At 39.8% G+C, this 25,516-nt stretch overlaps 1 protein-coding gene across 1 annotated transcript in view; it reads left to right on the forward strand.

Moving 5' to 3' along the window:
- Positions 1-23,791, forward strand: part of LOC117494331 (chemokine-like protein TAFA-2) — a 70,706-nt gene extending 46,915 nt beyond the window's left edge. Inside the window, exons 3-5 of the mRNA XM_034145190.1 lie at positions 15,697-15,846; positions 18,793-18,917; positions 22,883-23,791. Coding sequence (XP_034001081.1) covers positions 15,697-15,846; positions 18,793-18,917; positions 22,883-22,894 — 287 coding nt within the window. The 3' untranslated portion in view covers positions 22,895-23,791. The remainder of the gene's footprint in view (positions 1-15,696; positions 15,847-18,792; positions 18,918-22,882) is intronic.
- The last annotated feature ends 1,725 nt before the right edge of the window (positions 23,792-25,516 follow it).

Here is a 25,516-nt window from a genome sequence, read left to right on the forward strand (position 1 = left end):
CCGCGACATATGAAGCCAAAAAGCCCGAAGTAAACTGGATATAAACTCCCCAAAACAGGCGAAAACATACCACTGTCTCTGCCACCTCCCTCCATGCCTGGCTCCTCCGGTTTATATCCCGGTAGGTCTGGTCATAAAGCACCGGGTGATTGATTCGCTACCGCTAATTTCTCCTCCATGTTTTGGAATATGAGGAAATGACCTGCGGTCTGTCTCTCCCAGCATACACGCCGTTTGATTGGCTAGAGCTTGAACTGTCAGATTTGCGTACACGGGATTTGATTGGCTGACGCTTCCTCCTCAGCTTCAAAAGTTGAACATTGTTCAACTTTGGATCTTGAAAATCCTGAGAATCTCCGCTCGCCTGCCCACAATGCATTTCGGCGAAAGCGAAAAAAAGTGACGTCACCCCATTCAAAGTGAATGGGCAGAAGCGTTTCAAGATTTTTTAACGCTGCCGTGGAGACGGCCCGTAACACAGTTGTCTACAGAAGGCCAGCTCACAGTGGTTATTTGCATGGCCTTAAATAGTAAAAGGTCTATCGTTTGATACTCACAATGTGGGCTTTAAATCTTTACGGGGCAAGAGGAAGAGTACGTTACATTATGAAACATATATGATGCGCATATTTTGCTCAAATTCATACAGGCAATTTGACATTCAAATTCACCTAATCTCCAAAATGGTGGATTCTGAGAAGAAACCAGAAAACTCTACGAAGATCATTTGTAGAGGTATATTTCACTGCAGGTGTTGTTTATTATTTGTATAATTAAAAATAACCATTAGAAAACATGACTCCTTGCATGTTGTTGTATAATTTGCAACCATTCAAGCTCTAGGCACATCAAAGTGTTTTGCTCTGCTTCCTAGGGGGCCGTTTGACCCTGTTTTCTTTCCTTTTCATTCCCCATGTACACATTTTTAATACACAGTCTCAGGAGATTTGGCAAATGACCAGATGTTTGGCGAGGAAAAAAGGCAGAAATCCCTCCAAAGCTTTTTGTTTTCTCGTCATTGTGTATTGTGTAATGTAACCAAGAACAACACTCTTTACCTATACTGTAGCTTCTATTGTTTTGTTTGTTGTTTATGGTTCCCAAGTGTTGCCTGTCAACTGATAAGTGGATCTAAAGCAAGAAAGCCTCTTTCCAGAGTTTTCCCAGTAGAGCTTGCATGCTTGAAGCTATCTAAATAATGAATGAAACATACTTTTCCCATATGGAAGCTACACATATATTTATATATATATATGGAGAATGTTGGCAGGAAAAATGTAGCCATGCCAGTTCACATTTTCCAAAAGAATCCATATGAAGCAATCGTTCGTGAGTGTTTCCGTTAGATTCATGCAGAGATAATGGAACATCACAAGGGAAATAGTTGTAGAATAAAAAAGTTTGTGTTTGTGTAATAAAGTTAAAAGATTTGGGTCAAAAGTGAGACAAATACACTGCTCATTGGCAACAGTCGTGACTGCTTTGACAAAAATGTGATTGTGGAAAATATTGCTATTTGGTTTAGCGTTGTAAACCGTCCTGGAGTGTGGTCTCAGCTGTAGTAGTATTTTAGAGGATTAGCAGTGCCTCCATTGTGGTCGGCTTAATGCTAATGTTGATATATTTAACAGTATGCATATGATTGTGTTTCCGTGTGCATCGACTGTGGAGAGCAGCTTTAGTATTCTTTACAGCAGCTCCACAGCCATGCACTGATGGATGGGGTGCTCTTTACTTTACTGATGTACTGTGATCAATGCTGATGCAAGGAAAGAGTGTGTGGGAGAGAGAGAGAGAGAGAGAGAGAGAAGCAGAATAGAAATAGAGGGAGAGAGAGGTAATGTGCTGCCTCTGCACATCTCTCTCTCCCTCTCCCTGCCAGTCTTTTTTGCATTAATCCTCTCCTCTCTCCGTGAGTTTCCCACTCTGTTGATCCTGCCGGTATCTGCATATGCTGCACTCTCACCAACATCATCGCCTTATCTGAAATGACACAGTATTTCCTTCCATAGCATATGCTACACGGGACAACTTTCAGCAGATTACTAGATTAAAGATTAGGCGGGAGGTTGAGTGTGTGAGGAACGTGTGTGTATGCATATCCCTTTCCAGTCTTTAAAGAGGACATAAAACATGCTGCTCTCACTGTCCGGCCCAGCCTCTCATGTTCCCTAAATGTGGCTAAGAGGCTTTTATTTTTTGTCTTTTGCTGTTGTGAGTTAAATAAAACAGCAGTAATGCAGCTTCACTAATCCTCTCACACAACTAATCCTAGCAGAACACCACTGTAAATACTCTGTGGGCTGCATTAAAGCAAAAATCACTCAATCCCTCACTGAGCGTTTTATGCTTATTTTGGTTCAGATGAATAGAAATTATTATATTTTTCAACCACGAGAGAGATGTCCTTTAAATAAATGGGCTTCTTCTCTGACTTTTGCTACTTTCTGTTTGGCATTTGTGTGATTTCAAAGTATCTTTGTACAGAGGAGTGCTTTGGCTAGAACATACAGTACAGACTACGAGAATAAATCAGTGCTTATGTTTAGGAGAGCCAGAAATATTAATTGAGTTGGCCTGTATGTTTACTGCTTTTAACACGGGTCAGAATCTGTATATGCGGATCATTTGATGATAGTGTGGGCTGCTTGAAACGTAATGATGTATCTCAAAAGAAGATGACCATGACTTGAGTTTGCACATCTTTCAAAACAGTGATTGGCTCTTTAGATCCTTACTTGTATTGTTATCAATACCAACATTTACACATTTCATTTAACTCAATTTGTGTTACATATACATTATTTGAACCCTAACAAACTCCTTTATCCTCTCTTCACTATGTTGTACAGTGGCCTCTCTCTCTACCAACAAGCATCTCCATCGCTATCCTCCTACCCAAACAACATACTGTCCTAATTCACCAAAGACGGGTACACTTGTCTGTGATTTAGCGACATTTGGGATCAAGTTAAGTGGTGTGGCAACTGTGTACAAAAATGTAATTACGAAGACATGTGAAGAGCAAGGAAACCTAATTAATCATGGAACGCCTCCTTGATAATTAAGAAAAAGCCCCTTCGATATTTTAATCAACTAATTTCTGTAGAATTGTAATTACAGATAAGACTTCAAAATGCCAGTGTTTTGTGTTTTTGCTTTTAAGTGTTTCTCACAAAGCCCACAATATTGAGATCCCAAAAGATAAACTCCTTAAATGTGTGAAAAATATGTGGATAGGGGAGGGGTAAAAACAAACATAACAGCTGCTTGTGCCCACACTAATATATAAATAAGTAATATAGCCCACAGCTCTCCCCGGATCCCTTGAAGAAATGCTTGCAGATTGTAACTTACAGAAAAAAATACAAATGCTATTGTTAAGGAAACTGTGAAGTGTGTATCAAATACATATGTGCTATTGTATTTATTTTCTTGAAATGAAACACTACCACGAGTTCTTTAATATCTCCCCTTGTGGGTCGGAAGTGAATTATACAAGCTGCCTGAAGCAAGTACAGGATATTTGCTGTGCTGCAACAGCTTTGGTGTGATTTATTTTAACAACAAATAAATGTTTCCATTCTCCGACGATGTGAGGCTATGAGATTCAAAGGGATATGCAAAAACAGAAAGTTATTTGGGCAATTTTCTGCCTTTTGTTAAAGCTTTGCACACCCACACAGCTGTCAAAACCTTTGATTCCTCGAATTTCAATGTTATCTCATCTTAACTCGGCACTTGGACAATTCATTCTAAAAACTTTGAATGAGTTGCGCGAGTTCAAAGTTTCTACTTGTGAACTCGCGCAAATCCATTATCCTCAACCTTATAAAGAAGCAGTTGTCTTATGTCACACAGCAACTAACCCTAACCCAACAACTAAAAGACAACGCATGTATTTTTAATAACACAATATCAAGTAAAACCTGATCTTCATGTAAACTGAGTATGTTGCTAATGTCATGAGGTGGCTAGTTATGGTTCACAATCTGTAAAAGTTATCTTATCTGAATCCCACGCACACTTATCCTTTTCTGTTTTGTAAATGCAAGAAGGACGCACTGTTGAAAGTTCAAATTTGTGCACACTTGCCCTAAAAACATTTGCAATAAAGTGCAACAAAAGAGTCACGGAGATGTAAGTACTGTAAAGGACCTTATGCCCACGCCGTCCTGATTAGGGATCTAATCAGGCACAGGCAAGTGAATAAAGTGTGGGTGCAAAAAGGGCATATAGTGCCTTTAAAGGGTCCTGCACACCTACACAGGTGTTATCAATTACCCTGGCTAATTATTTTTAATTTACTTGCACTATTTTTTCTGTTTTATTGTGTTGCACTGTTGGTGGAGCCTGTGACCTAAGATTTTCATCAACATAACTACACTGTAGCTATGTACGTATGACAAATAAAAGCCTTGAACCTTGAAATAGTGCCATGATGGCTTGTGATAGCAGGAAAAGCAGGTAGGACTCATTTTGATAACAATGGCTCTGTTCCAATCATTTCCTCCGTATAGCCCAAATGTAGTAGTAAGGTTTCCTTTCCACGGAGCCCTTACAGAGAGGTACCATCCCTTCAACACAAACTCTCATCTCCCTCACACCATTTACAGTCAGAGCAGGCTGTGCTCTTTTCTCCTCTCATTCCTTCACTTTGCCTTCATCTAGACTCCCTCTTTCTTCTCATCTTTCCACCTCTGGCTCTGCTGCCAGCCAGCCTCCGACACACCAGGGTTTCCCTTTCATTTGGTAGTGAGAGATGGGATGAGGGAGAGAGAAAGGCAAGAGAGGAGAGGAGTGGAAGGATGTAATGATCTGTCCTGATGAATGCAGTTAGAGAGAAAGTGCTGACGCAAAGAAAGAGGCCTTAAGAAGAGATGGGCAAAACGCACCAATCACTGAGCTTATCAGATCACCTGTCAATGTCCAATGGCCAATGAAGTGTTTGAAATATGACCCGACCATCATTATGAAACAGAGTGGTTTAGCTATTATATCTAAAATAATTTGTTGTATCTGGATGATATTAAACATCATTTTAAAGAAAACTAGTTTCATATATACCAGAAAATATGCTCAAGACTGCGTATACATTAGGACAGAAATAAGCAGGGACCTCTTTAAACAATAATGCTCTTTATCTTTTCTCAAGGTGCTGATTCATGTGTACCACAATTTTATTTTTATACTGAAATGTTAACTCTAACCAGGAACAATGCATCTTTGCATCATGGAAAAAGGGACTATGTTTCCTTTAAACAGCCAATAATGATACATGTGTCGCATGCTTCTTTAAGTTTCAATAACTTGAAATTAGTACCAATCATGAGAAAGGGACCAAATAAAAATTGCAATGCATTGACAAGGTTGTTAGATGAATCGATGTTGATTTACAGTATTTTCTTGTCAAAAACACTTCTGTATAAAAATGTATTAATTGATGAAATGCAAAGCTCAACAGCCTCCATGGCTTTGTTGGCAGGAAACCATAAATTGCAGTGTGTTTAAGTAAATATCAGGATGAAAAAGTTACAGAAGGAGTATTTGTACATCCCCAAGACATCAGATACATCTTTGAGAGCATTGTCAACAACTGGCTAGCTTTCAAAAGTGATCTGCCATATAAGTGCTGGGTCATACCAGAGAGTGGCACGATGAAAGCCTTCCATGCATTCATGAAACATGTTGTGATGAAAGCTTTGGGACTGCTTGTAGAAAGGGCAGAGGTAACCGTTGATTATGGCCAGTTTTGTTCATGGTCAAATGTACCTTTTGGCATTGCAGTGTATTATAAAACTGGATGGTGAAACGCAGCTGATTTGACTAGGACTTTTACCGTTTTCTTTATTCCCTTAGAAGGTCAAAACTATGAAGAAGATTTCTAATTGGTCAACAGTGCGATTTCAAAGTCAAAGTTCAACGCCATTAAAGTCTACTCCAAAGTAGCAGACACATATCTTTTACTTTAACAAACAGATCCATTATTTGCAGTGAAACAATTAAAATGAGTTTATTTTGGTCTGAAATGTCACCGTCATAAATACTGAAGCCCTTACAGGAATCAGTCTGTGCATAAGAGTAGGCTGTAAACAGGACGAATGTAATCTGTCCGGAAACTGAGGCGGCCGTATGTCATTATTCATCACTTGTTATTGCATCTGTAGGCCAACAACACAAGCATACATCAAAAGGTGCCTTTATGTGACTTTGAAATGACTGATTTTACTGTAAACTTCAACCTTTTTTTAAATCCTTACCAGTCTTTCATCATGCTTCAAACTGCGGGGCCACATCTAAAAGGAATTTCATCTATAGTTTTAGCACCAAACATTCTGATTATTTTTTTTCTACAGGATAAAACATACTAACATTTCCAAAGAAGCTGTGAGAACCACTAACCTCACACAAAAAAGGATCAAATAAACATAGTGTGCTCTGTGTTGACCGGTGGTGTAACATATGGGGAGGGTCCGGTCTTTCACAGAGTTAGGGTAACAAGGTGGTAGCAAGCTATTTATAGATCTGTGAAAGGACACCTCTACAACAGAGTAACATAAACAACGACCATAACTCACACACGTGCACCTGCGCACCTGGCAACCTGTTAGAGTGAAATACGCAGAGACTGGCGTTTACGAGTGTCCGTCCTTATTCCTTTGACAGGCACAGAATTCAGACAGAATGAAATCATCATCAACACGGCTGCGGCGCTATAGATCTCTCCTCTCTGTTCGCTGACTGACAAAGAGAAAACCGGAGGAGGATGGTGTTTGGACTCAACTCAATCATTGTGTTTCTGTGTCTATACTGGTTTGCCAGAATGACACAGAGAGGAGAGAGACTGAGAGGCAGAGACAGAAAGAAAGAGAGCTCCAGTCGGAGAAAGGAAAATAGGCTGACATGGCTCTGAGCTCCCCCACAACTACAGTATGCACATTAGAAACTGTAGGAGGGGAAAGAAGATGCAAATCCTCCCATGCACTGGATGGGTTTCTAAATTCAGGGAAAGAGTGGGAAGGGGAAGGAGGGAGACAGAAATACAGATGAGTAAGGAGACCTGGACATCCCCCGGGGCCTTGTGAAAAGTCACCTCCAGTCAGCAGTGAACAATTAACACAGGGCTTAAAACATGAGCCTAACACCCCCCCCCCCCCCACACACACACACACACACACACACACACACACACACACACACACACACACACACACACACACACACACACACACACACACACACACACACACACACACACACACACACACACACGCCACCACAGGTTAATGGCTGAGTGGCAATGCTGTGTTAATACATATTAACAATTTATACGCAATTCACCGCCCTAATATCTCGCCTGAAGCACAAATTAGTACAAATGGTCTGCTGTGGGGTGTAAGGGATGGTGGTGGCGGGTTACTGGTGTGTCAGGACACGCCATGTGTCACCAGGCCCGTCTTATTGCATGAGCTAATATCTTGTGTGATGTAGCAGAAGGACAGTGGTGGTGTTGTGTGGGAGATAATTTCCCTCTCAGTGCTGCATTAAAACTGCATAGAGATCAGTGACGGAGAACCAGAGGCGTGGTTTTGGGGAGTAGAAGACAATTTGGCACAAGCTGTGCGGATGATTAGTGCAGGGGGAGTGGGTGGTGGTGGGTGGAGCTTGTTACAGATGGAGTGGTTCAGCAGGCGGCTCATCACATCCTTAATGACACAATTGTCACTTTGTTAAGGTGAAAAGGAGAAAGTCAGTGACAGAGGAGTAAATGTAATAAGAAAACCATTGCTAGGGGTTTTTCCAGCTGTTTTTGTTTTCTATGCAAACTCACAAGACTATCTGTGAATGGGTTGGGTGGTTTTTGGAAAGCATGTTCTTCGACAGAGATGACCCCCTCTGTGTGGACGTCAACTATATTTAGTTTTTCCTTCAAATCAAAGTTCTGATAAGCCAGATGCCATTTTCTTTTACCCATTTTTTGTCACAGTGAAGCAGGAACAACCGCTGTGGTCAGTCAGTTATTCAGGGTCGCTAAGCTGAGGGAGAGTGTGTGTCAGGACTGGAGAAATTGTGCTGAGTAAAGCAGCCTCAGCCTGCAGTCTATGCTCTACCTGCTGTGTTTCTTAGGAAAGGCACTTTTGTGGCTGATGATTTGTTTTTGAATTTTCAAAAAGGTACAAAAATGCTATTTAATGGTATCACTACATTTAGTTATTTCAGGTTTCATCCACAATTCCACTTTTTACCGATTTGCTACATACATATGAAAGCATTTGGGTCAAAATTATAATGATTTTAACAATTGTTATGGTCTTTTTTTCTTATTTTGTCAAACGAGACACAGTATGCTTCTATATTTCATCTTTGTAAACACTTAACCGACAGCTGGTCTAACATTAATTATTAATATTACAATAACAATGTACTGTATGAAATGACAACCATCAGAGATGTACACCCTTAGCTCGTCTCAACCTTAGAGTGAGTTAGAGTTTTAAATGAAAAACATCTTTCACTATACACTACCTGCTCAGTTCCAAATGCAGGAGTATTTTTCATCTGAAGATGCAGATATTTCCCTCAAGGGTTGGTAGAAACCAGACACTAGCTAGATGTAAAAATCAGTAAATTCAATTAAGCAGTTGTTATAGTGTCTAAATTATAATCTTAGAAGGAGCCAGCAAACATGTTTTTTTACGTTGATTTGTTTCTGTTTTGGTAAGTACAGGAAAAAATATCCTGCTGAGAAAAGCTCTAAATGTGTCGTTCTGGAGGGTAATTACAAATAACGTGTTTTGATGTTGCATTTAGACTACTTTTTACTATGCCATTTTGAAAAGAAAGCCAGTACATAACATACATACATACATACATACATACATACATACATACATACATACATACATACATACATACATACATACATACATACATACCGTACGTACGTACGTACATACATACAGTACCATAAAGACAAGCTGCAAGACAAGACATGTTTAGCAGCCTTTTTTCAATCTTCAGCTGTTGCAAGCACATGTTATGTTTTCATGTTTACTTCATTGGGCAGAACATGTAAAAATCATATGATGCAACCATGCTGCGGGGCCGAGTGTGTGCTTTTTATTGTTCTGTTGTCAGTCGCGGTACTATAGTGTTTTTGGTGCTTTAGAAACTAGGGAACATTAGGAAAACTCGTAAGTATGTGGAATAAAAGGATGAATTCCTGCTCTAACAAGTTGCTATGATGTCGTCAATTCTTGGACATTACACATTAGTAACAGTTGTTTGGAGCTCTGTGAAGAAATTAAGGCAGAACTTGAAATGTATACATATCTGCTTTTCTCCGGGCTATCCAAGTGGAAAATAGACTAAACTTAGTTTGTCTCTAAATTCAGTTTTGCCTAAAACACATTCATAATTATTCATCATTTTGTAAAACCAAGAAAACAAGATGAAGGTATTATTTTTGTAGGCATATTACTCAGTACAATGTGAGCTGTACTGATCCTGATATAAACCATGTTCTTCAACGTGCACATGCCCTGGACGACTGCCATGCTTGCTTTTCCTCTTCTAGCTAGTGTTTTTATACCGTCTATGGTTTTTACCCTACTGGTCCCAAGGGTTATAATAACAGAGAGGGACATTAGCTTTTGAAAGGAGCCAAGCTGCTCTGGGGGTTGCCATTGATCTAGTCCTGCAAACGTGCGCACGCACACACACACACACACACACACACACACACACACACACACACACACACACACACACACACACACACACACACACACACACACACACACACACACACACACACACACACACACACAATGAGCATAGAGACATTTAATACAGATGTGTATATGTTATATCAAAGAGGAATTCATGAAGGAAAGACAACATATAAAGTTCTTCCAGACAGTACCTTCACCTGTTCTTATGTACCACTTTAAGAATAACTAAGCAGAAATGGGGTGGCAGCAGATGAACGAGGGGTGGGATGAAGATGTACACATGCAGAAAGCCCAGAGAGAATAGAGAACAGGGTTGAGTAAAAGAGAAGACCGCCATGGTCCAATGTGTGTGCCTCGCTTTCTCTCAATGCAAATTTTCTTGGCAGGTTCTTAAACAGAATTTTTATTTGCTCTGTGTTTACAATTCATAACGAATGGTGCCATCTCAGAGGCCAATGTAATCTAATTATTAACACAAATGCATGGACGTACATGCACTGATGGGCACACACACATGCACTGAGAAACGTACATTGTAGTCTAATTAACTTGGCAAGCAGTCTGAACTGAATATCCATTTCAAAATATGCTCTTTGTAAAAAGAACACGAAGGGCCTTGGGGAAATACTTAAATATTTACTCGTACTAAATCTGTGATGAATATAGGGCATCTATATGCACCATGGATAAAAAGGGTCATTTGAAGACCCTTTTTTACTGTGTTAGTTATGTAGGACTGACCACAAGGTCAATTCTCAGCTTCAAAAGTATGACAGGGGCATTTCAATCAGAGCATTGTATAACCAGTACCCACAAAAATAAAAAACCAGAGGCATGTTTATCTCACTGGTACGCCTAATCCATCATGCCAGTAATTGATGAAGGAATGTCTGCCAACACACTCTCTTGGCATTAAATGCACATCTACAAAGGTGTTTGTTTTTAAAAAGAGCCAACTAAAACATCAACATCAGTACATGTTTCATTTATTGACTCCAAAAGTATTACAATGTCCCCTTACAATGGCTGCTTTTGTTTGTTTTTATAGCAGCAATGTAGGTACTGGCTGCTTTATAGAGTCAATACAACATTGGTATGTGTCAAATGATAAAAAATCCCAAAACTAAGGTTGGTTATTTTTGATCAAAGCTACAGACAAAGAACACACTGTTTGACTACAAAAGTTGTTCCACCTTCCTACAGTGTGTGCCCTTACCACATATTATGTAAGCATTGGTCTCTGTCTCCAGCTGGCTTACTGCCCATCGATGTAAATCACACCTAACGCATTAACATATCAGTATCAGTATCTTAATATGACCCGAGTCATTTGTAAATGTGTTTCTTAGTTAGAGTGGCTTCTGCTGTAATGAATGTCTGTGGCAAAAACCCTTTTGAGGCACCATAGAGATACATGAGCTGACATTTAAGCTGTGAACACTTCCTGGGATCTTGACATACATAAAGGATTTGGGATTTCTCAATTTCCCATCCAAGTGGAGGCAGAAAACACAACATTAAAAGAGAGTGGAAAAACAGTTAGCCAAAGGTAGGCTTTCTACCAAAGAGTGGTCCTGCAAAGATAATGGTGATGAAAGTGTAGATTGGTGACATTGTGACCTCTTGCTGGGTGTCCTACGACCAACCAATGGATGTGTGTGTGAGAGAGAAGAGTTGTGAATGACATTTCAAAGAAGTACCCTGCTGAGACCAAGAGAGCTATGTCAGTGGTTTGTGTGCAAAACCAAAACACACACACACACACACACACACACACACACACACACACACACACACACACACACACACACACACACACACACACACACACACACACACACACACACACACACACACACACACACACACACACACACACACACACACACAGCTGGTTGTTCAGGCAATCTGTCCATCTGCTAGTCTGTCAGCTGCACATCATCTTTACTAAATGGGGTTAACAGCCACTGCTGTGTTAAGAGGGGCCAGGATAACAAGTCCTCATGCCAGGGAGAGACATGGCAGGGGGCTTAGAGAGGGAGAGAGATTTAAATGGTGTGAGAAAGACACAAGGTAAGAGAGGTAGAACACATAAGTGTAGAAATTCTCTGATATAGGGCCTGTGATTGAGGATAATGGTTTGCTACCCTGCTGTGCTTGCTGCGCAGAGCTAAGAGCAATGGAGAGCAGAGGAAAAATGGGGCACAGGAATGACTAAGAGAGATTGAGAAAAGGTGGGGTCATTTATGAAATAGCAGAAGGATGAGTTGAGATGGATGAAGGAAATGATGATGAGCTGGAGAGCAAAAATGGATGGGGTGAAAGACAGATTGTAGAGGAAGATGGCCGCCGTTTATGAAATAAAAAGAGGGTTACAGCGTAAGTATCGCTGAACTGGAAGCTTTTTTTGTGTATTTTAGCATAATTAGTTTTCACACAAGCAACACACACACACTATGAGTGCGTAAATGCTATGTATTCATTTGTGGGAGTGTCCTTCTGCAGATGTCATGTGGTGAGTAATGCCTAGTTTAACTGAGTATTTACCAGAGTTTATTGGAGTCTGTGACCCGCTGGCTGACTCACTATCTGGCACATTGGTAATTAATAACATTTTAGCGCAACATAGCCTCAAACCGTTGACATTTTCGGCTAGAGAGTGCGATACACACTGTAGACACACATGCCTTCGCCAAACTGTTTCCCTGTGAGTATTCGTCACAGTCTATCTTTGGTGGATTTCACTCCTCAGTCCCTTTTTGCTCCATATTAAATAATTTTGTTATATTAAAAATCATATGATGATAGATTTCAGGGTGTTCTAATACAGTCATCTTAGAAGGATATTTTCACCAAACAACAGCGTTAAGTCATGTTTGAGACAGGTTTATATTTGAATGTTAGTTTACTACAATATTGCCAACATCATCGGCAGCTTTCTGCACTACTAGAAGCTCAGACAAAAGTTCTTCCTGTTGTTCACTTCCTGGTGTGGGAACATGTAAAACCAAAAAAGGAAATTACTTAAACTATAAAATCAAAAATGATGCACATCTCCATTCAGGTTCATAATGCTCTCTATTGCAAACAAGGGAGGTCTGAAACAAATTTCCCAAAAATAATTTGAGTGCTCAATGAAAAATTCAACATATCCAGCACAAATCTATCAGAAACAGAACCGTTTTGATGGTTGAATAATGGACCCATTGAGATTTATGTTCAGAGTAAACCTACATGAGCTCACATTATGAGCAAAAACAAATACTGCCAGTTTCTATATTGTCAGATTCGAAATCTGTAGTTTTCTTTAACAAATATAGTTTAATGATATAGTATTTTTTTTATTTAAAAGGTTGATTAAGAGGATCAAAACCACAAGTAGACCTCATAACCACATTATGCATTTCGTCAAAAACACAAATAGCAGCAATCACAACAATTATATATAATGAAGCTGTTTCGGTCAGTGAGGCTTCAGTGCTTAATTTCTCTTGTCTTTAATGTTCTTGTCTGAGAAACTACAGTTGGGATTTTAAAACCATTAGTGTCACTTTGCAGGAGTTATTGTTTAAAAGATGTCAAATTAACCTTACAGAGTAATACCTTGAAAAGGCAACAATTAGGCTGTCAATTAAAGTATGCGTATAAAAAAGGAGGCCGTCTGTTGTAGATATTTACCTTTCAAACAGTGCCAAAATAATCACTCAACCATTCAATCATATGTCTCCTATTCCTTTTACTTGTGGTCCATATCGAAAAAATATACTGCCATCTATTTACGTTAATTTTGTAATCAAGCCTCAATTAAATGTTATATTGCTCCAGTAAAGTGCTCACACACCCGCCTCATAGATACGCCCAGCTTAGTGCATCAGCGCTTTTACTAATGCTGAGTCAATTACTACTGCAGATCCTGAGCCTTAAAAAGGGCCAGGGGTCTGTGTGCCTGTAGGGGTTGGGGTTAAGGTGTTTACTCTGTGTGTTAATTTTTTTCTGAGCTGAATATAAGCCAACAAGGTTGTCAAGCCAGAAAATAAAATTACAAGAAAGTCAATTCGGATGTTGCACAGAGAGAGAAGTCAGGAGTTTAAAATAAGACATATCTCAGACAAATCTGAAACTCAAAAGCCCACTAGCAATATTTAAAGGGTGAAACACTAATTTAAGACGAGGGTTTCCCTACATTTACCCAGCTTACTATATGATTTAATATTAAGGTTTACAAGCACTAATGTAACAGTAAGCAGGTTCATGAGTGGCACAAAGGAAGCCACAGTATCAACAGAGTCAATATAATTCATCCTCGGGGGGAGAGAAACAAATCGAGACATTTGATGGCAAACTGATCATTAATTCGCCATTAGTACAAACCTGACATTTGGCCTGAAATCGGCGTTTGAGAAAAGGTCATGTAAAAACCAAAATGGACAGAGATTGGGTCAGAGAAATCTCCGTTCATGTGGATATTTCTTGCATACAAATGAAACTCAAAGGTGCAAAGTCACTGGGAATACCTGTCGGAGAGCCATGGGAATTGAGACCACATGTTTGGCAATCTGTAGTTGATGAGATATCTTAATGTAGACCAAAGTGTTGGACTGATGGACATACATGTGGACAGATCAATTAACCAATATCACCATCCACTGCTAGTGGATCAAAAATGAAAATCAAACGGCATGAAAGAACCATGAGAGACAGGCACACAATGGGTGAGATATTAGACTGTGCTTTTCACTGAGATTTTAATTGGACTGGGCTTTGCAGGGTTGCTGCTTTGTCTTTTCCTCATTAACGGAGCAAATTAAGAACTTTTCAAATCTCTGTTAGCCTGTTTAACATATTCATACATGTCTTTCAGTTCGGCTTACTTTACTTTTAAATACTCTTTGGACAGAGTCATTGTATTGCTGCTTTAGTTTTCATTGCCACGCAGTGTGCACCCTTTGTTGTATTGTTGGCTGACTCTTTTGTAATGTAAATAGCAGTAACTTCCAACAACTGTGTGTAGAGTAAAACACACACCAGACTGCGACTATTGCAACCCTCAGACTATATAAACACTCACACAACATGCAAAGTCAACCATAGCTTAAGACATGAATCAGTACACTGTTGCGCGCGCACACACACACACACACACACACACACACACACACACACACACACACACACACACACACACACACACACACACACACACACACACACACACACACACACACACACACACACACACACACACACACACACACACACACACACACACACACACACACACACACACACACACACACACACACACACACACACACACACTACTTGACAAGGCTTATTGTTTGTCCTTGACATTTTCACGTATTTGATAAAAGGCTGTTATGAAAGGGGCATGTGTTGGCATCACAAATCTTCAAATGTTTCGTGATTTCTTTCTTCCCTCTCTTGGCTGACTCAAGGGACTTCTGTGCTCGGGGTGGACTTGTTGTTAATTAACCACACAGCTGTCTGATTAAAGTGTGTGTATAGAAATGTGCACACAAAGTGGTAGCTATAGAACAAAATGAATGGTCTTCTAACATCTACCCTTCATTAGTGTTAAAGCTAATTCTCACTTGGAATAGCATGCAATCAAATCGTGTGTTCTCAAACAAGCATTGCCTGTATTTCTCTCTTTCAAATGACCAAGTTACCATTTTACTCCCTGTGTATTGCAGAATGGATACAGAATACTAACCATGCACGTTATCTACAGATCCTCTAAGTGAAGTTTTGCAACAGTTTTCACCTATGAAGAAATGTTAGACTTGTTTTTTAATTTTTGTCATATTATTATTGTTTCTAAAACCAGGCCATTTTTCTGTCCCCATACTTGTTTATGTTAGATACTATACCACATGTTGGATTAAACACTAGTATAAATAAACGTGGTGTACTAAACAGAGTCTCTGTGTCTGTTTCTCAGTGCACGTGAAGGCAGGGACGTGTGAGGTGATCGCTGCCCATCGCTGCTGCAACAAGAACAAGATTGAGGAGAGGTCTCAGACTGTCAAATGTTCCTGCTTCCCTGGACAGGTCGCTGGCACCACCCGGGCCATGCCGTCCTGTGTTGACTGTAAGTATTACTGTTTTTGTGTTTGTGCTAATTTTGTATGTAGCTTCCGCAGTTGGAACCACACTAGTGATACATTGGTGTCTTAAAATGCTAATGAATTTATATTTGTATGATAATGCAGTATAGCATTAATTCAGGAAAAGCTAATTAAGTTGTGCATTACCCTATTGTTGCCTTCTAGATAAACCGTATAAAGCCAACACAAAAGTCAGAGATTTGGGTACATTGATACAGAAATACAGATCCAGCCCACATGTGTGTTTTTTTTGTTTTTTTTAAGAGTTTCCTCAAAGAGTAGAGCATTTTCTGCCAAAAGTAATTATTTGCTATAAATGGTCAATTCCCTCTGTGTCTCATTGAAACATAATTTATAGTCTCAGGCCGGTCATGATGTAATAATCATCACAAATGTGGCACTCTAAAACATTTTCAAGTTTTATTATGAGTTCCTGCATAAAATACTTCATTACTTTATACCGTATAATATATGTGTTCTGGTTTGTGTTCCTTCCTACCAATTACTATTGAAATATAAATAAAGTAGACTTTAATTTGATGTCATATGACGGATATGTCAATACCCTCTTGGCAGTATTTTTGTGTAATTTTTGCCAAAGTACTGTAGATGTCCTTGGAAGTGAATGGAACATCGTTTCTGGCTTTGTCAATTACATTTTTGTGATGAATTCAGAGCAATTACAAAGATGATGGATGGCATGAGGTTACGTTGCACACGCAAGCAATTTAAAAATAACAAAATTCCTACTTCGGCTATAATACCCAGACACGCAGTAGAGTAAAAGAAACAGAAATCTGAACTATTCTGAAAAATAAAAGCAATCCTTGCTTCACAACCAAGCAAAACAACTCCAATGACACTTACACATTGAAAATAACACATTTGAATATAACAACAAAGGCAGAACAGGGTAAATGCTCCAGTAGGAGGAATTCAGGTGTTTCTGCTATTATATGAGGCACTTCAGTCAATGTAATGTAAACAAAAAACGACTCCCCAACATGAATCCTTAAAGCAAATATTACAAACTGCAGAAAGTGTGATCTTTCTGTAGCTGCTTTGTTGACAATGAGAGAAAGGTTGATTCTGGGCTTTAACACATCAATTAGTTTTGTTTTTCCGTAGTGCTGATTATACCAGGCTAGAAAATGCACCAAAACTTTAAACCCAAGAAAATCCCTCTGGCTACTCTTCGTGTTTCCACAACATCTGTATCCTACTCCCCCTGCAGCAATGACGAGTGGCACTTAAAAGAAACCACAGACTCAAGAATCAGCTGCTCTCTTGTTTCTTGCCTTTGCATTTTGCGTTATAACTCTATATATACAGACAGACAGACAAATATAAATAGCTTGTGGAGATAGAGATAATCCTCAATGCTTTGTATTGATCTAATCATAATCCCTGGCAAATAAAGCTATCAGAAAAATGTAGTAGAGTTGAAGTTTGAGATAGCATAAAATGAAAATACTCAAGTAAATTAGAAGTAACTCTAAATACTCCAAAACAGCAAGAATGGTAGTTGAGAGAAGAGTTCAAAGTTACCCCTGCACCACTGATGATTATTGGTAGTATCAGGAAATCACTTTGTACAAAATACCACTTCAATAAATTGTGAATGCTTATGGCTCTTTCCATTTGAAAATGGTTTGTCGTCTATAAAAATGTTAAACTGCTGTATGACATCAACATTGAGCTGACATTAATTCTGACAGACCACATAGTGATTACTTGATGAAAGTTTGCCTGAGCTTTGTATACTGGGAGTTCCCTGATCAAAGCGGCTACCGTCTGAAATATCTGATTACTAAGAAATCCTTTGAAAATTCCTCAGACACTACAACGCTTAACTAAAGTGTCACTAATTCCCTGGGAATGATGTCACTGAATACAGGCCTCTTTTCCAACTGACCAAGTATGTCACTACTAAGTTGGAGGGACAATTATAAGAACCTTACATGCTAAACATTCAATTACCCCATAACTGACTCTGAAAAATACCTACAGTAATACTTTAAGATTGACATGTAAAGAAAGGCTTTTCATGAGAACATTCAGTCAGCTTTTACTGTGGTGACTGCTCTTTTGTGACTTTTTTCTTTGTGATAATATTTAAATCATATTCTTCTTCTTGATGTGCCTGGTCTTTTTAAGCCTTTTCTTTTCTGTGTTTGCTAAAGGCATCAATTCATTTTTATGCTGTGAACAAATCTACTGTGAACCCTCAAAGATCACAACTATTCCAGCTGTCTCACGCTTTTCTTTTTACCACCACAGTAATTACAAAAATGTAAATGGTCCCTTATGTGATGATCACATTTACATGAATGTAGTGCCCATGCATACAGTAATGACAGGCCTTTTAAAAATGCTCTCCAAAGAGAGCATAGTTCATTTTTCTCTATTGATGAAAGGTTCTCAAAAATATTTTCACCCGAAGAATATGAGTGAAACATTGGGAATTATCTCAATATTGATGTTAAATAACATTAAGAATAGAGGTTAGCCCTGAAATTAGTTAGGGTACCCATACATATAAAGAGATGAAAGATATTCTCGTACAGTGTGTTTGTATTTCCTTTATTACCAAAGTGTGGTGGATGAAAACAAAAATGCTATATTTCCATGCTATAGGTTTTCCACATCAGTTTGAGTGGTTTGGACTCTTTGTGCAGCCTCTTCTTCTGAACGGGTTTAATTGCACCCAATTGGAGACTAAGTCCAACAAACTGTTTAACTTGATGTGGCCAACTCCTATTTTTCTATTTAAATGTATCTAAAAATGTACACAGAAACTTTTTGAGGCAACGCTTGGTGTCAAAATTCACAAACAAAGAGACAGGAGACACATAAAGGTACAGAATAAAACACAGTGTCACGTCTTTACCATACTAAATATCTTCCACCCTCCTCTCTGTTCCACACAGCTTCCATTGTGGCCCAGAAGTGGTGGTGTCAGATGCACCCGTGTAATGATGGTGAGGAGTGTAAGGTTCTGCCAGACCTCACAGGATGGAGCTGCAGCACAGGCAACAAAGTCAAGACCACAAAGGTTGGTGTTCACACAATCTCTCTCTCAGAACAAACTCCCTCTCATCCCCATACATGCACACATGATCAGACCCACCGCCGAGTGACCCACTTCCACCTCCGCTGATTTATATCCTCGTCCTCTATCTTCCTCCTTTTTCATTTGTTTCCATCGCTATCTATTTCCCCCATCATATAATTCTTTTTCTCACCCAATTTCTCTGTCTTTACTTTTTCCTCCCGCCTATCTTGGATCTAACATCAAAGAGTCTCTAACGAAAACAAGGCCAACAGGAACAAGGCAAATAACACACAGATACACACACGGGGGGAGAGAACATCACATTCCCTTCATTCCCACTTGCCCTGCTTCCCTGTGTCTGACTGGCAGACCATCTGACTCGATGCAAAAACAACTCCCCACAGTGGGTAGAATAACGTGGTAATTGTGAGTGTGTGTGTCCTCTTTCCTTCAACTTTAATGAACTGTCCATGTGTCTGTGTCTTTACATATGTGTGTATAGGTTTGGGCGTACATTATATATCTCTCTACGCAGACCAGACACCTGTTGGCTCCTCTTCGGTGGCTTGACCTGAGCAGACTCCTAGCTGTCTGTTATAGGAGGGAATTTGTGCGAGACTCACCTCATGTCACTGTATGCTTCTGTATCTAACCTCCATCCTTCTTTCTGCCTTCTCATCTTCCATTATTCATGGCTGGGTGCAGACCGTTGTTTTCAGCTTAAATAATTGATTGAAGGAGTGGCCAAAGTAGGGAGAGTGCATCTCTTTGGAAAAAAGAGATGGATAAGTAAAGGGTGAGACGCATGTGGGCAGGTATCTCATCCTCACTCTCTCTTTCTTTAAAACATTTAGAGACTGTCTCCTATACACCTGTCTGATTAAGAATTCCTTCGCTACTTTTTCCTCGGCTCACCTCTCACCTAGCAAAGTGGATCTCACACCCTCAAGTTGCACTCTCCTTCTCAACAGCCCCTCCTCTTATTCTCACCCTGAAATACTTTTCTGCTGTGCTGACCCAACTCATAAAATCGGTGAGGCTGTTCTCATAAGTGCAGCTGAACTTCCCAAATTCCCTGCTCATTTAACAGCAAGATAAAGAGAAAATGAGATGGAAATAGAAAATGACAGAGTGGTCTTTGTAACGGGCATAATTGAAAAGAGATACACACAAGGGTTGATCAGATAGGAAATGATGTAATTTCTGAATATGCGAGTGCTGTTCAGAAGTTGTTTCATATATCTGATCTCATGCATTTAGTGTTATCGGCCCCAAAGAGCGCAATCATAATTTCCTGAACAAGATCAAAGCAAACCAGTTTCATCCAAGCATCGTTTTATCATTGAGTCTGAAAGAGCACAAATATTTGCTGTCTCTTGCATTCAGGTTTTTGATCAATGATCTGTGTTTGTGTGTTTGTGTGTATGTGTGTATGTGTGTATGTATGTGTGTATGTGTGTATGTGTGTATGTGTGTATGCGTGTGTGCGTACACTATGCGAGTGTGTTATCTGATGTGTTTGCCTGATGATGAAAAGGGTGATTTTTTTTTCTCCTCTGGTGTGGTACATTGAGGTCAAGATGCGCATGAATCCAGATCAATGGCATCGAACGTTCCCTTATAGTCCCATTAAGACCCGCTCGTAAATTGAAATTGACGATGGATTGAGAGGGAATGAGGATATGAGAGAGAGGGAGAGAGATAGAGAGAGGGTAAAAGAGCAGCCAAACGGGAAGATGAAGGCAGGGGTAATGGATGAAAACAAACAAAAAGTGGAAAGTGAAGACGAAAGGCTGAGGGCACAGGTGAATGTTAGATAAAGGAATACAGAAAACACTTGAAAACAAGAATATTGGAACTGGTCAGCTGACAAGGAGCTTATGTTTGTGTCTGGATACACAGAGCAGGCAAGAAAGCAAAAGAGTGTTTGGCACCCTCCCTCCTTTCCTCCATCCATCCATGGCCCGGAGCAGCGAAAAGGAGGAGAGGGGGAGGGCAGAGGGAGGAGAGAGGGAGGGGATGGGAGACAGCTCGATCAATGCCAAATAATATCATATGGATGAGCAGACAGACACAGCCGGGCTTCCGAACCACTGAGCTGTCATACACTGCGAGACAAGTGTGCGTGTGCATTTGTGAGACGCACAAGCAGCCATACAGTATACACACATTAAACAAATGACAAGGTGTATGTTTCATTTCCTTTATACAAACACTAAACCAATGTGGCACAAAAAAACAACCCACCATTCTTTTTGGTAGACAGAACAATACTATACAAACAATGAATCAAGATGTTAAAGGTGGGGTAGGTAATTTTGGAGAAGCCAGCTCGAGTGGGCTAGAATTTGAAAATACACAACCGGAAAAAATCTGCCACTTCCTTACAGAGCCCCTCCTCCAACACACACGAACGCGCACATGACCAATGAGGGCACGAGATAAGTTTGTGCACAGATGGAAGGCTGACAGGCAGGTAGGCCATCCAGTTATTTTAGCCGGGCCGGCTCAAATGATTGGTCGTGCTTTTTACAGCGCCACGGCTTCCACAGATGACATTTTTTATGTATTTATTGTCAAAGCATTTAATATATTCATTGCTATCGGGATGTTAAGAGCATTCCATGGAATATAACAAAAAGTGTTTCTGAAATAAATTACATACCCCACCTTTAAGTAATTTAAAGCAGCTTTTATATCTCCAAACAAAAAGACAAGATAAATCAAGATCAAACATCTTATACAATGGATTTTCCATAATCTACTCTTGTGTGACTAAGTGAGTCATAAAGAGTGTGTATAATGTAGGAGTGAAAGGGGACATCTGCCTTGTGGCCATCCAAACAGCCACTAGTGTAGACGTTTCAAGTTTTTGGAATAAGCTCTCATGGGCCCAACAAGACCCATAGAAATGACACTCGAGCACTGCTGGTGTTCTTTGTAAAACTGACATCTAACTACGTAAATCAACTTTCTAATTGGGCACAGTGAGTTCCACCTACAGGCATATTTAAACAAAAGGGATGAACACCTAATGGACTTTGAAGCACCTTAAAGCACTGCAGGCACAGAGATACAGCAGTGCATAGTGAACTGGCCTGACAACAAACGCCTGCAGACTGTTTGATCTGGCACAGGAGTAGATGCCTGAAGGCAGTGGGATCGGGCCCAGGAAGGGTGGCCCGCAGCCATGGAGAGCAGATACAGTAGAACACTTTCCACTGCCAGCTTGGAGGAAACGCTCCCCTGAGCTCTCTCTGCAATGGCTGTCCTTCACACTTAGTTAGCTGGCACCTGGGTCGGACAAAAGACAAAGTCCCTCAAGAAGATATGCAGAGGGGACAGCATGTGTTTGGGCTTAGAGGGGAATCCACTGGGAAACACAATGACACACAATGAGAAAGAAAGGCATACAGGAAAACAGAAGAATAGACTTAGGAAGTCTGGTCTGTTACGTGCCTAAGCACTGGCAGTTATACAGCAATTTGAGTCTGTTTGGTCGTTGGCTCGTTGGAAATGTCTCCTAATAGCTTGAAATAAACCAAAAGTGATTGGATGAGCAAAACAAATGGAAAGATGGATGGACAAGGGGAAGAGACCATGTGATTAGAGCAACCGTCTTGATAAACTGACGAAATGACATGGCAGTGGGCCAGGTGCTGAAAGTGAGGCATTGTGGGCCAACAGCCATAATTCAAGCTGTGTCTTGTTTAGTCCCTTGCCAGGACAGACAGAGAGCGTGCCAGCCACATTGTTGCTGCTCCCCCAACAAGAATCACTTGCCATTTATTCCAAAAGTAGACCGAGCAGCACGGAACTGCATCATTTCAAACTTTCAGTTGACGTGTTTCACCAGAATTGGCTTTGTATTGTGTTCTGTGACCTTTACCGTTTTCAGGTTGTCATCCGAACCTTTTTAAAAGGGACTATTTTCAATGACACACTTTCTTTTCTCCCCGTTTCAGGTGACCCGATAGTCCTGCGAGGCTCAAGAAGAGCAGAAATGGCAGTGGAGTCACTTATACAGCACAATGGTCCTATCAATGGTGAGGAAACGCACTCAGACGGACTTCTATAAGGAACCAATACTTGTTTCATTGTTCTGAGGATATCCTAGATGTGGAGGCTGAAGAGACAGGACTCTATCACAGTCTTCCATCACCTTAAACACAACTCAGTGTCCTTGGTCCTTTGCCACAAAGGGCCGCATCACCCACAATCCTTTACTGCTACTACAAACAACAGCTTCAAAAAAGTGAACTATGATCTAACAGCACTTGATTAGAAGACAAAAAAGACTTTCTTTACAACAATGTGTATTCTTCATCTCTCTTATATGGCTTAGTGTTACATACGCATAAAGGGAAATAAAGGGGATCTGGATTTAAGGCAGCAACATTACTACAAAAAAGGGAATTGATCCAGAATGTCTGTCTCATGTAGTCGGGATGACACATTTAAATTTAACTGTGCCACATATGACACACTTGATGCTGTCAAAATGTTTCTCAGATCTGAAACTAAACCCTTTCTTTTTCAGATTTCACTTCCATAAGAGTATTTTACCTTGAATAGTTTGTGGCTTACCACATGCCATGTTTTCAAATGGGGAGACAGTTTGTCAGTCTTCTTATATCTATTGTTTTCTTCTTTTTTTTGACAAAGGACAACATCCTTTCAGGAGAGAGGTTAGACTAATACCAAGTAGATGTTATGGTATATTGAAACATGTAAACGTGTTAAAAAATGGTCCATGGAATCAACGGGGCTTAAAATAAATTGATGCTCTAATGGTTTTAATATCTGTGTTTTTGAACGCCTGTTAACCGCTATTGAGTACATGTGTCAGTATTATATGAAATGAATAAAACCTTTCAAAAGAACAAAATAGTACAAATAATTGTATTGTTTCACAAGGGATGCATGGAGTTATCAGCATTGATCAAATCAGTTTGAATGTATTGTCGAGAAACCTTGAGGAAACTCAAAATCATAAGTGTGTAACTCCTGGTGTTATTGCGTTGACTTCAAGAAAGATCATCAATAACTTTTGCTTTCTTTGTTATTTTGCAAACTAGATGTTATCATCTTGATTTCCTGCTTCAAACAAACAGCTCTGAACTCTCTCAACTGTATTGTAACAGACAGATAAAGCTCCTGATATGAAATACTTTTCTAAGCTCTGTCTAGTCAACAATGGAGGGACTATTTTAGGGCAAGCCTGTACCTGTTTTCATATTATAAATGTAGGCGAGGAGGGTAAAGGATCTTAAAAATGTGTTCCCGAATTGGGATTAATAAAGTACATCTTATCTTATCTTATATGCAGCACATTTCAGCCAGGAAAATGGTCATTTGTGGAGCTTTATCAACAGGTGAGTTTTAGAAAAAACCCTTGATTGTGAATTAGCAGTGATTCTATTTTTATTACCAACAGTCATTCTAGCGTTACAGCTGAAGCGCTGAGCTGAGATGTTGGCAAGCTAGGGTCAAAGTGTCTGCCATCTGTTGTTGTTGTTCTATGGTGGCCTGATGTTGTTATTTATGTGGCATACTGTACAACAGCTGAGTGTTTCTCTAGTTTTCTCTCTAGTTCTCTTTTTTTTGTACTTCTCTGTTGTCAGTCTAATTAAGTTTTTGTTATTTGTTTATGTTAAGTTGATAATAATATCCCTTCTTTCATTCTTACATTGTATTTAAATGTTTGGGATTTCTTACAACCTGCAACTTGTTCACACAACATCACATAAATACGGTTCATGTCAGAACTAATTCCTCACAAGCAACTTAACTTGAATAAGAAGCCATGCTTAGAAAAGTAAATGTTACTGTAAGACTGCTTTCAGGCACTTAATATAGATCAACATCACATTATGACACAAACATGAATACAGTATACCATCAAATACTGGGTAACATGCATCATATATACTCTACTTTAAATCAGGTTATGTAAATGGTATATATCCTGTCCATATTTATCAATTATCTGCAAGCCATCAAGCGTGACGAGTAGATGAGAAACTTCTTGGAGAGACAAGTACTGTCATTATATATCACATCAAGATAGAGTTGCTGTATGTTTAAATATATGACCATGAAAAGACAGTACAGTAGGATATGGAAACATTGAATCATAAGAGCAGGATGTACTGTACTGTAAGAACGCAACAGCGAGTGATAGATGTTGATGCTAAGTGGCAGGAAGCCTCTGCTGTAAATCTGATTATGAAGGAAATGAAACAATAGGACAAAGACCGAGAAAGTTGCAAACAAAATGTTGAGTTTAAAGCTGTGGACATCTATCTCTCCTCTCTCCCTGACACATACACTATCTGTGCTGTGTTGCAGTAAAGCTGCCTTTCTCCAAAAAGCTTTTCTGATTTGGCTAATCTCCCAGTGGATCCTCTCAGGGGCTGCGGCCTTCCACTGAGCCTAAGTCATTCTCTCTCTGTGTGTGTGTGTGTGTGTGTGTGTGTGTGTGTGTGTGTGTGTGTGTGTTTCCTGGCCAGGGTACTTTCTGAGCCTCAACGCGTCGTTAGTGCATGTCATTAAAAGATTACAGAGAATAAACCCGCATACAGATTCTCACACATTCA

The sequence above is a fragment of the Trematomus bernacchii genome, unplaced genomic scaffold (assembly GCF_902827165.1).
Source record: "Trematomus bernacchii unplaced genomic scaffold, fTreBer1.1, whole genome shotgun sequence".
Classification (NCBI taxonomy): domain Eukaryota; kingdom Metazoa; phylum Chordata; class Actinopteri; order Perciformes; family Nototheniidae; genus Trematomus; species Trematomus bernacchii.